The sequence below is a fragment of the Piliocolobus tephrosceles genome, chromosome 4, assembly GCF_002776525.5.
Source record: "Piliocolobus tephrosceles isolate RC106 chromosome 4, ASM277652v3, whole genome shotgun sequence".
NCBI classification, from domain to species: domain Eukaryota; kingdom Metazoa; phylum Chordata; class Mammalia; order Primates; family Cercopithecidae; genus Piliocolobus; species Piliocolobus tephrosceles.
This window is the reverse complement of record NC_045437.1, coordinates 152,228,624-152,240,951: the sequence shown is the minus strand read 5'-3', so window position 1 is coordinate 152,240,951 and position 12,328 is coordinate 152,228,624. Positions and strand designations below refer to the sequence as shown.

Sequence of the window (12,328 nt, the reverse complement as noted above, 5' to 3'; positions counted from 1 at the left end):
CTATTCTTCGAGGCAGCCAGTAGCAAATTATTGCGATTTCCTCCATTTTTTTTTTCAGTGTCATTCAAACTGTATAGCCATGGTAATGAGATGATGAGAGGGAGGGGAGGAAGCCAGACAGTGCAGAGAGCTGTCTCTTCAAGGCCACAGTGAAGCAGAGTCCACTTAAGTTCCTCCCTCAACATTCTCACCACAGCTGTAAATTGGACTCTGCTGCCCCAGGGTGCCCATAGCCGAAAGAGCTTCAGATTCAGGAGGGGTAGAAGAAACAAATTCCCAGCCTGTCTTCCATGTCAACAGGGCGTGCTACAAGACAGCACTTCTTCCACATACAGAACATGCTCACAAAAGCCTTTGTCAAGGGGAGTATTTTAAATTACCACCATTATGGCACCTCCTCTAACCCCCATCAACCATTCCATCTGCATCAGCTGAAAAAATACGCACTCAAGGTTGTTCCTTGAGTCTATTAACAGGCATTTGCTATTTTTAACCCCTACTCTATTGTTTGATATTCCTGGCTAAGGAACAAGAGAAGAAATGAGAAGGTGGCTAGACAAAGCACTTATACTTGGCAGACAAATCAATTTCGGTTCCACCAAGAGAATGAGATTGCAAGACACAATTTACCTTGGAAGGAGGACAAAATCCTTGCCCTCACAAAGATGACTTATTTAGTATGTTAGAATAGTATACCTTTAAATGAAAACTTAAATTACACAATACCAGTGCAGACTGAGAAATACAGTGCGAGAAAAGAATATTTCTATTAATGTCTAACTCGCTGAATGTTACGCTGTCCCCAGGACACATTTGTGTTTGCATGTGTATTCTTGAGTATGTACATGAGAGATGGAATGCCTGCACACATGTCTGAATGAACAGATATTCCATCTAAATTCCCACACTAGCACAGGTTGATGAATCAGTGTTGTCCTGCAAATAACATTTTAGTTCAAGTAATAGTCTATGCTTTGGTACACTGAATTCCCACATATTTACAGAACTCCTACTTACTGGCATTTGTCAGCATTCTGAAGGGGCATAGCACAGCGGAAAGAGCACTGGCTTAGGAGTCAGAAGACCTGGGTTCAAGGACAGGCTGTGCTATTTACTGTCATTAGAATGTGGGGCATCCAAGGATGGAGAAAATCTGAGTCCTGCCTATCTCCTTCACAAGGGTTTTGCAAACAAAACGAGAGACTAGACGTGAGAGTTTTAGTTTTTTACAAACAAATGTGTCCCATCCGACCAGGCCCGAGACCTCACCACACCCCCCTGCCTTACCCTACACAGCTTTCCTGACTAGAGCTGGACTCGATCACCAGCCTGCCCTGCAGAGACAGTCATCAGACCTAAGAAGATGTGCCTACCTCACCCACGGTTCTATATGAATATGAGGACAAAATTCATTAAACACATGTAATTCTCACTCCACTACATTATCCTCCTGGGTCACATGCTGACTATGGATTCCCTACTCCCTTCCCCTCCCCAACCTCCAGCAGAGCTATTGACAAGGGGCCAAACCACAGGCCGGCATTTCCCCTCTGGGCTCCTTCTATTCCCCCAGCCCAGCTCCACCACTTAGCAGCCTCGGGCCAGGAGCTCCACCACCTCTCTGAGTCTCGTCTGCTGAATCAGGATAATAGTACCTAACTCAGAGGAGTGATCTCAGGAATAAACCAAGGTAGAAGAAGCACCAAGCAGGATGCTGGACCCAGGACAAGGCCTGTGGGCCAGATAGGCCTGGCCACCGGCCACTGCACCTCCTTACCCTCCACAACGCCCACACCCACACTGCTCCGCCGCGTGTTCATCGGGGCCACAAAGAACCACTCGTTGGTCTTGTAGCTGTAGGCTTCCACCGATGCTAGGCCTGGGAGACAAGAGACTCATGAGACTTCCATGGCACCAGGCCTCACCCTGCTGTGTAGGAAGCAGTGAGGATGGGGGAGGAGTCCAAATGCAGGGGCTGGAAACCTAAATGGATGGCTCAGTGCCACCTCTGCATCACCATGCGGCCTGTGGCGACTCCCTCAAACATATCTGCAGTGTCTACCTGCGGGGACTATTAAGACTTGACCCAGAGAGTGGGCTGTGAAAGGACAGGGGGTATGTCTGAAATGCATGGCAAACGTAGACCATAAAAACTGCAGAGTGAGATACTTTGATTCCACGTAGTCACCTGAGGTAGCCTCACTGAACACCTATTCCAATCACCTTTCCCCCAACTTCCTCTATCTTAGCAGTGGAAAGCTAAACACTTGCTTTCCAAGACTCCCTCGCAGCTAGGGGTGACCAAGTCAATGAGACCTAAGCAGAAGTCTACGGGGATTCCAGAAATGGCCTTTGCTTTTCTGATATAGATACCATTCCCCGCTGGAACACAAATGTGTTGGCTGGAGGTATAACAGCCATCTCATGATCATGAGAAAAAGGCCAAGAAAATCTTAAAGAATGTGGTCTCGCCGGGCGCGGTGGCTCAAGCCTGTGATCCCAGCACTTTGGGAGGCCGAGACGGGCGGATCACGAGGTCAGGAGATCGAGACCATCCTGGCTAACACAGTGAAACCCCGTCTCTACTAAAAAATACAAAAAACTAGCCGGGCGAGGTGGCGGGCGCCTGTAGTCCCAGCTACTCGGGAGGCTGAGGCAGGAGAATGGCGTACACCCGGGAGGCGGAGCTTGCAGTGAGCTGAGATCCGGCCACTGCACTCCAGCCTGGGCGACAGAGCGAGACTCCGTCTCAAAAAAAAAAAAAAAAAAAAAAAAAAAAGAATGTGGTCTCAATGTCCATGAGCCACTGGACCAACTCAGCCACTGCTAACCTCTAGGCTTCTTGTCTCATGAGTAAAGCAAAATCCCTCATGTTTTAAGGCACAGTTTAATCAGGTTCTCTACTTATAGCCAAAAGTAATTCCCAAAAGAAACAATGCACCACTACCCTTTCGTTCTCTTTGCCCCACTCACTAAAGGCAGCCTCCAGAGGGGCTAAAGCCCTGGAATTATATGAGTGAGGCAAAGAGAAGGCTGAGAAAGATTCTCAAATTGTGAAGACACAAATAAAAATTCAGAGAAGTAAAAAACACTGCTTTTCCCCTCCCTGGGGGCCAAAGGATATCATATTAGTTTAATAGAGCTACTGTCTACTGAGACACCTACCTGGCAGTATGAGCAGAGATGAGATCACCTCTCTGAGTTTATGTCAACTAATGGTTTCGGGTTGAAATTTTGAAGCTACATAGAGTCCAGAGGCAAGAAGGCTCACCTATGGTGAAAAAGCCTGGCAAAGCTTCAGTGGGGTAGTAGAAAGGGCAACAGAAAAAATGGGGAGCCTGGCCCACTGCGTGACCTGACCCAGGTTTCTTCCAAGTGCTGAACTCAGCTCCCTCATCTGTCTGGCAGAGGATTCAAACTGGAGGCCTGAGGCACCCCCCAGCTAAGCATGCTCTCCTTCTAAGTCTCATCTTCTGAGTAAATAGGTTCCCAGACACTGAAAAGTAGGAAAGAGACTCTTCTGAGTCCTAGAAAGCCTAGTACATGGGCAGTTACATATTCTGTGTGGAAGAAGGCCTGGCTCTTCCCCTGAAAGCTGGATGAGGCAGAAGGGTGGGTATCTCCCTGGGGCAGTAGCTACAAATGGAAAGAAAGTTGGTCCAGAACTGGCTGAATAAAACAGGGTTTCATGGAGGGTGTGTCCCAGGCTAGGAGGGGTTGGGAACACACCCTGAACCTACCAGTACTGCCATCAAAGCCTCCCACCGCGTAGAGCAAGTCATTGAGCACCGCTGCGCCCAACGTGCTCCGGCGCTCCTGCATGCTGGCAATGGATGTCCACTGGTCCTTCACGCCGTCATACACATCCACTGTCCGCACCCGCAGTGAGCCATTAAACCCTCCCACGGCATACACGTGGCCAGCCATGAACACCACACCTGAGGCACAGGAAACCGAGACATCAAGGTCAGGTCAGGCGCATGACTGCTCAAGTTGATGGATGACAATGGAGGAGCAAGACAGACACAGGAAAAGTCACCACCGAAGATACTTTAGATATCTGCCAGTCATTATGGGATTCACTGGATTTCTTTCCTACTTGCTTTTCTAATTTCGTCTGACTCAAGTAAACACTGGAATCAGCTTTAACTCCCCAAGCTCATAAGAACTGACCCCAAAAGAGCCAAAAACCGTGCAAGTGGCCGGGCGTGGTGGCTCATGCCTGTAATCCCAGTACTCTGGGAAGCCAAGGTGGGTGGATCACCTGAGGTCAGGAGTTCAAGACCAGCCTAGCCAACATGGTGAAACCCGTCTCTACTAAAAATGCAAATATTCGCCAGACATGGTGGTGCGTGCCTGTAATCCCAGCTACTTGGAAGGCTGAGGTGAGAGAATCACTTGAACCCAGGAGGCAGCGGTTGCAGTAAGCCGAGATCATGACGCTGCACTCCAACCTGGGTGACAGAGCAAGACTCTGTCTTAAAACAACAACAAAAAAGAAAAGAAAAGAAAAAGAAACTGTGCAGGAGGGAAAAGAATGGGAGCCTGAAATGCACAGATGCTTGAGGAAACACGGAGTAGCTCACAACTTCTGCTACGGAGTGGGGACCAGCAGGGGAAAAACAGCTTGCAGAACTGGGAGGCTGCTCACCTGCTCTGCATCTTCTGGAGGGAAGCTCAGCAATCTGATCCCACCGGTCCTCCTCGAAATCATAGCACTCCACACTGCGGATTGCCTTGGGTGCCTGGCCGCCAACCACAATCATGACCTCCAGAGAGACAAGTGGACATTAGCGGGGACTCCCCAAAATCTGGATTTATGGTATCCCTGGTACTTCCACATGGCTTATCGCCCAGGGTCTGTGGATGATCCGAGATGCCAGTTTACAGAGCTACATACATGGAGATGCTGCCCCTAGTCACCAACAGGTATGAGTATTCAAGAAAAGTCTAACAAGCATCTTCCCACAGAAACACAATCATAAGTTCTATTTCCCAAATGCCCCACTCAGGGCTATCTTGTGGGTGTGTGAAGCCATGTAGGGCATCATCTGTAATCTCAGTGTCCTCAAGATTGGGAATGGGAGGTGCTAAATCTTATATCAAAACAAACTTGAATATACTTTGGAAAAGAGTGCAGAATTTGGATGTATTTTTAAAACTTATTCAAAAGTATTTCTGAATGCTTAGAATGTAGGGTGCACTTATGCACTGCAGTATAGAAAAAAATTGTGAAAAACTCCTGTGAGGTGGTTATTACAAAAGTTATTAAACTGATGATGTTCTGAAAACTAGTGCTAGCAGTACTATTTCCACAAGTAAGGTAGTAGCTGCCACTGCCAGGCACCATGTGAAATGTGTTGTCATTTACTTGTCACCACAGCTGTGAGGCAGATATCATCATCCACATTGACAGACAGGAAAGTAAAGCTCAGAGATCACATTAAGTGGCCCAAGGTCACACAGCTAGGAATGCAGGCAGAGACTGAAATCCAAGTCTATCTGACAGAGGGTGAGGCCAGCCACCCCCGTACCTCCTGCTCTAGAGACAGGATCCAAGCAAACACAGCTTGTTGCATCTGTGTTTGTCAAAACACAGGTCACTTTCCATTAGTAAGTCATGAAATCAATTTAATGGATTATGACCAGCATATATATTTTTAAAAGTACAGAAAATATGATAATAAGAATATTATTTCATGAAATATTTGTTTTGGTTATACACACTTACATGTGTCTTCTGGATAGAAATTTAAATGCATTTTGTATTGCAAGGGCATGGTCAAAAACAATGAAAACTACTGCTCTGGTTAGGTTAATAGAACTGCAGTACTTAATTGTAGTATCACTGCTGTGACTTTGGTCACATGTTATTAATAAACAAAAATTAAAGTACCAGTTACCTATAGTTTACATATTTTAATAAACGTGTGCGGCCAGGTGCGATGGCTCAAGCCTGTAAACCCAGCACTTTGGGAGGCCGAGATGGGCGGATCACGAGGTCAGGAGATCAAGACCATCCTGGCTAACACGGTGAAACCCCGTCTCTACTAAAAAAAATACAAAAAACTAGCCGGGCAAGGTGGCGGGCGCCTGTAGTCCCAGCTACTCCGGAGGCTGAGGCAGGAGAATGGCGTGAACCCGGGAGGTAGGGCTTGCAGTGAGCTGAGATCCGGCCACTGCACTCCAGCCCGGGCGAAAGAGCGAGACTCTGTCTCAAAAAAATAAAAATAAAAATAAAAATAAAAATAAACGTGTGCAAATTCATAGCTGTCCCCACAATGATGTCACCCTCACTCAATGGCATTCCGATATGCTTTCTTGAGTGGAGAGAAAGGGTGGAAGTTACAGCCAGCAAATTCATTTGATCATTACCTGTAGCTTGTCTTCTTTACCCAGTGGTTCTCAAACTTGAGCATACATCAGAATCACCTAGAGGACTTGTGAAAACACAAGCTGCTGGGCCCTGTCCCCAGAGTGTGATTCTGTGGATCTGGAGTGGAGCCCAGAGGCTGCCTTTCTAACAAGTTCCCAGGTGCTGCTGCTGCTGCCACTCTAGGGTTCATACTTTGAGAACTACCTTTTTAATCCACACTCTGTATGGATTTCCTGATGATATGCCATGAACAACTTTTGCCATCATGAATTATCATAGTGCTTTTTACTTCCCCATGATGTATTTTTGGGGAGAGAAGTGCCCATCAAACTCTGTGTGAACTCTCAGGAGCACATCCCTCAAATGAACACTTGCCACCATACGGGAGGCAAAACCAGAGCTCACCACCATTACTACAGATCAATCTTTTATTCCCCAATATTCCAGAAGAGGCTCACCCACTGCCATGTGGGTGGTCACTGGTCATCAGATTTAGTCCATAGCTGTCTGTCACCAAAAGTAGGTGACCAGTGTTCAAAAATTCAGATATCAGTTCTGACTTCTAAAGCATTCCAAAGGAACCCAGGACACAAAGCCCAGCCTCGAGCTGCTGCTGCTGCTGCTGCTGCTGCTGCTGCTTCCAGACAGAAACATTCTGTTCTTGACTTTCCTGGGTGCCTCAGTTCAGAGGGCCCACTGCCCTGTGTCAAGAGTAGCCTTTTTCAGAGTAAAGATGAATTCTACATTACTTCCCATCTGGAGTTCTTTGCTTAGACAGGCATCCATGAACAGTTCAAGGGGGATGTTAATGAGCACAGCCCCCTGGCAAACTCCAGACAATGTCTAACCTACTCTTCAAGGACAGAATTACGTGCTCATAAATATGCCCAGAACTTGCATTGTCTTTCCGGTTTTGAGTTGGTAAAGCTAAACTGAAGGCAAATATTGCAAGATTTTCTTTGAAATCTGATTTCTGAAGCTGAGTGAGAATAAAAGCAGTTTTAAGTTTTCTTTCTGCAAGGACTTCAGGCACCCCACACCCTCCCACGTGCTGTTCCCTGACTCGAAACCTTCTTCTCAACTCTGAGCGCTCTGCCTTAACACCTGCTTATCTTTCAGGTCTCAGTTTACATGTTATTTCCTACAAATGGACTTCTCTGGCCTCCAAGTCAGAACTACACATCCGTCCTCTGAGATTTCACCTGCCCTGTGTGTTCTGCATTGTGCTGGACCATCAGTGACTTGTCTTTTGCGCCTCTAGACGGTGAGCCCTGGCTGGGCAGAAAATGTATCTGCCTCAGTCACCAAGATAACTCCATATACTTATGTTGCCAGGTAAAAGTGAGGGCTCAAGTATTTGTTTGGAATACAGAATACATGAATAAAAAGTAAACAGCACATGCAAGGAGTTAAACAACAATACAGAGTTTTTAAAAATGAAAAAAGAAACTAAACTAGAATGCCATTTTCTTTAGTTAAAATATGTTGGAACACCAGATTAAAATTCTGGAGACAGTGAGGAAAAAACAAGCAAAATAAAAAGAGAAAGTGAGAGCTTTTTCCATCTTTTGACTCGACCACCAAAAGAAAGTTTGCTTATTCTTGGCATAAGCTATCCAGCTTCTTTTGTAAATTAAAAAAAAAAAAAAAAGGGCAAAGTTTTCAGGAACCCTCACCATGCCCCAGAAACTATCTCCCACCAGGGAAGTAGAGGGTACATTCATATTGGAGAAAATCTACCACTCATCTCTGAGAATTTTCACAGAAACAGTGTTACAAAAATGCAAATTTCGTAATGTTAAAGTAAAGCCTCAGTAGAAAGACAAAAGTGATACACGACAGCTAGGTGCAGTGGCTCACACCTGTAATCCCAGTACTTTAGGTGGCAGAGGCGGGTGGATCTCTTGAGTCCAGGAGCTCAAGACCAGCCTGGGCAACACGGTGAAACCCTATCTCTACAAAAAATACAAAAAACTAGCTGGGTGTTGTGGTGCATTGCCTGTAGCCCCAGCTACTTGGAAGGCTGAGGTGGGAGAATCACCTGAGCCCAGGATTTTGAGGCTGCAGTGAGTTGTGATTGCAGCGCCACTGCACTCCAGTCTAGGCAACAGAGTGAGACCCTGTCTCAAAAAAAAAAAAAGGATACAAGATAAGGTTTTCAAAACAAACTTGCCTTTGAGCTCATAAAACCACTGGTAAGAGATGACTTTAAACATACGAAACTTGTACAACTATCTGAGAAAAGGAATTATGAGCTTTTGTGGGATAGGACCATCAGTTTCAGGGGTAGCTCAAGGCAGCGGGAAGAGCAGGTATACATCCGCTTCTCTCACAGGCATAGGAAACTCAATTTTTTTGTTTTATTTTTAGTTAACACATAATAGGTACACATATTTATGGGGTAGAGTGTGATGTTTGGATATATGCATACATTGGGTAATGATCAAATCAGGGTAATCAGCATATCTACCATCTCAAACACTTATTATTTCTTTGTGGTGAGAACATTCAAAATCCTCTCTTCTAGCTATTTTGAAATATAGAATACATTATTGTGAACTAGAGTCACCCTACTGTGTAATAGAACTCCAGAAGGTATTCCTCCTATCTGACTGTAACACAGTATCCATTGATCAGCCCCATCTCCCTTTCCCCACCTCCCCTCCCTCCTCCCTTCCCCAGCCTCTGATAACCACTATTCTGCTCTCTACTTCTACGAGTTCGGCTGTTTTAGATTTCACATATAAGTGAAATCATGTGGTGTTTGTCCTTCTATATGCCTGGGTTATTTCACTTAACATAATGTCCTCCAGGTTCATCCACGTTGTCACAAATGACAGGATTTCACCTTTTTATTTATTTATTTATTTTGAGACGGAGTCTCACTCTGTCACCAAGGCTGGAGTGCAATGGCAGGATCTTGGTTCACTGCAACCTCTACCTCCCGGGTTCAAGCAATTCTCCTGCCTCAGCCTCCCAAGTAGCTAAGATTACAGGTGCCCACCACCACACCCGGCTACTTTTCTGTATTTTTAGTAAAGATGGGGTTTCACCATGTTGGCCAGGCTGGTCTCAAACTCCTGACCTAAGGTGATCCACTCACCTCAGCCTCCCAAAGTGCTGGGATTACAAGTGTGAGCCACTGTGCCCAGCCTTTTTATAGTTGAATAGTATATATACCACATTTTAAAACCCATTCATCTGTTGACAGGCACTTAGGTTGATTCTGTATTTTGGCTATTGTAAATACTGCTGAAATAAACATGAGAGTACCGCTATCTCTTAGACATGCTGATTTAATTTCTTTGGATACATACCCAGTATTGACTGCAGGGTCATATGGTAGTTCTATTTTTAATTTTTTCTGGATCCATACAACCAACCAATATAGAATCACGAAGAAACAGAAAACCCAAACAGACCAATAACAAGCAACAAGATTGAATCACTAATAAAAAGTCTGCTATCAAAGAAAAGCCCAGAACTTGACAGTTTCACTGCTGAATTCTACCACATATTTAAAGAAGAACTAATACCAGTTATTCTCAAACTATTCTAAAATACCAAAAGGGAGGGAATCCTTCCAAATTCATTTTTTGAAGCCAGCACTCCTCTAATACCAAACTAGACAATGACATGACAAAAAAGAAAACTATAGACCGATATCCATGATGAACACAGATGCAAAAATCCACAACAAAACACTAGCAAATGAAATTCAACAGCACATTGAAAAGATCATTCACCATGATCAAATGGATTCATCCTAGGGATGCAAGGATGGTTCAACACTACACAAATGAATAAAAATGATACATCACATTAACAGAATCAAAGACAAAAACCACATGATCATTTCAATAGATGCAGAAAAAGCATTCGATAAAACTCAACATCCCTTCATAATAAAAATTCTCAACAAATTAGAAATAGAAGGAAAGTAACTCAACATAATAAAGGCCATATATGAAAAACACACAGCTAAAATCATACTAGAAAGGGGAAAGTAGAAAGTTTTTCCTCTAAGAACTGAAACAAGACAAGGATGCCCACTTTCTCCACTTCTATCCAACATAGTACTGGAAGTCCTAGCCAGAGCAATCGGGCAAGAGAAAGAAATGAAGTACATTCAAATTGAAAGGAGAAAGTCAAACTGTACCTGCTTGCAGAGAATATGATCTTATATATTAAAAAGCCTAAAGATGCCACCAAAAAACTATTCGAATGAATAAATGAGCTCATTTATTCATTATACACTAATAGTGAACTACCTGAAAAAGAAATAAAGAAAAAAAACTCATTAACAGTAGCTACAAAAAAATAAAATACCTAGGAACAAATTTAACCATGGAGGTAAAAGACCTCTACAATGAAAACTATAAAACACTGATGAAAGAAATTGAAGAGGACACAAATAAATGGAAAGATATCCCATGATCATGGATTGAAAGAATAAATAAGGTTAAAATGCTCATACTACCTAAAGCAATCTACAGATTCAGTGTAATCCCCATCAAACTACCAATGACATTCTTCACAAAAAAATAGGAAAAAAAAATTCTAAAACTCATATGGAACCACAAAGGATCCTGAATAGCCAAACCATCTAGAGTAAAAGGAACAAAGCTGGCGGCATCATGCTACCTGACTTCAAAATATACAGCAAAGCTAGAGTAACTAAAACATCATGGTACTGGCATAAAAACAGACACATAGATCAATGGAATAAATTAAAGAACCTAGAAATAAATCCACACATTTACAGCCAACTGATTTTCAACAAACGTGCCAAAAGCACACATTTGACAAGGTGTTAATATCCAAAATGTATAAGGAACTCAAACAACTAAATAACAGAAAAACAGATAATCTGATTCAAAAATGGGCAAAAAGATCTAAATAGATATTTCTCTAAAAAAGATATATGAATGACCAACAAGTGTATGAAAAAAATGTTCAACATTACTATTCATCTGGGAAATGCAAATGAAAACCACGAGACATCACCTCACCCCAATTAGAATGTCTGCTGTAGAAAAGACAAAAGATAACAAATGCTGGCAAGGATGTGGAGAAAGAGGAACTCTTATGCCCTGCTGGTGGGAATGTAAATTAGTACAGCCCAGCATGGTCAAAAGAAATCCAATTTTTATGGTACGTGTTGCAAGAAGCCATCATACATGGAGCACTATACCCACTATCGTGTTGATCATGCCGAGTAAAAAGAATAAATTTCTTATCATGAGTGATAATGGATACTTGTTTCCATGGATACCTGATGTTAGCAACCAATTAGGCAAATATAAGTATTTCCCACAGTCTAAACGTATCACATTTCTGAAATCACAAACTTCTAGCTACTTAAGAAGACCACAAGATGTCAGAGGAAGAGACTTGAACCATTCTCTCCTATATGCCCTCATTTTATATTTCAGAAACACTCAGGCCCAGGGAGTTCAACAAGCATGTTTCTTTCTTTCCCCAACACTCCTAAACCCCAATATACTTAAGATTAATATGCCTTCATTAGAAATTAATCAAATCAGTTTATTTAATGATCACTATTTTTAACATTTATCTTTCAAGGTAACCCTGAGTAAGAACTATCAGTTATCTAGGAATCACAAACTAAAGAACTGGCTCTAGGTGAACAATTGTGCTAGACTGAACGTAATTTAATCACTCTGGTGAACTGCAGCATATGTAGGAGTTTGGCAGGGTGCCTCAGGGTTCTGATCCCAAGTCTTAACTGTCACTGTGTTGAAGGCTGCAGAAGTTCTGATGAATGGAGGTTCTCTGGTTGACAGAATATGAGTGAGCTGAACTCCACTGTAGCAGGGATGGTTATTAGATACCTCCCAAGGAAAGCACTCTCATTTTGAAAAGTCAAATAGCCATTTATTTTAGGAAGACTAGTGAGCCCATGGAAAAGACTACCTGATTCCTTAGGAA

General features: G+C 43.4%; 1 protein-coding gene across 1 annotated transcript in view; it reads right to left on the bottom strand.

The window, feature by feature from the left end:
- KLHL3 (kelch like family member 3) overlaps window positions 1-12,328 on the bottom strand; it is a 122,701-nt gene that overhangs the window by 17,830 nt on the left and 92,543 nt on the right. The window contains exons 9-11 of the mRNA XM_023195669.3: window positions 4,652-4,769; window positions 3,741-3,938; window positions 1,778-1,879 (exon numbers count right to left, since the gene is read on the bottom strand). Of these exons, the coding sequence (XP_023051437.1) occupies window positions 1,778-1,879; window positions 3,741-3,938; window positions 4,652-4,769 (418 nt within the window). The remainder of the gene's footprint in view (window positions 1-1,777; window positions 1,880-3,740; window positions 3,939-4,651; window positions 4,770-12,328) is intronic.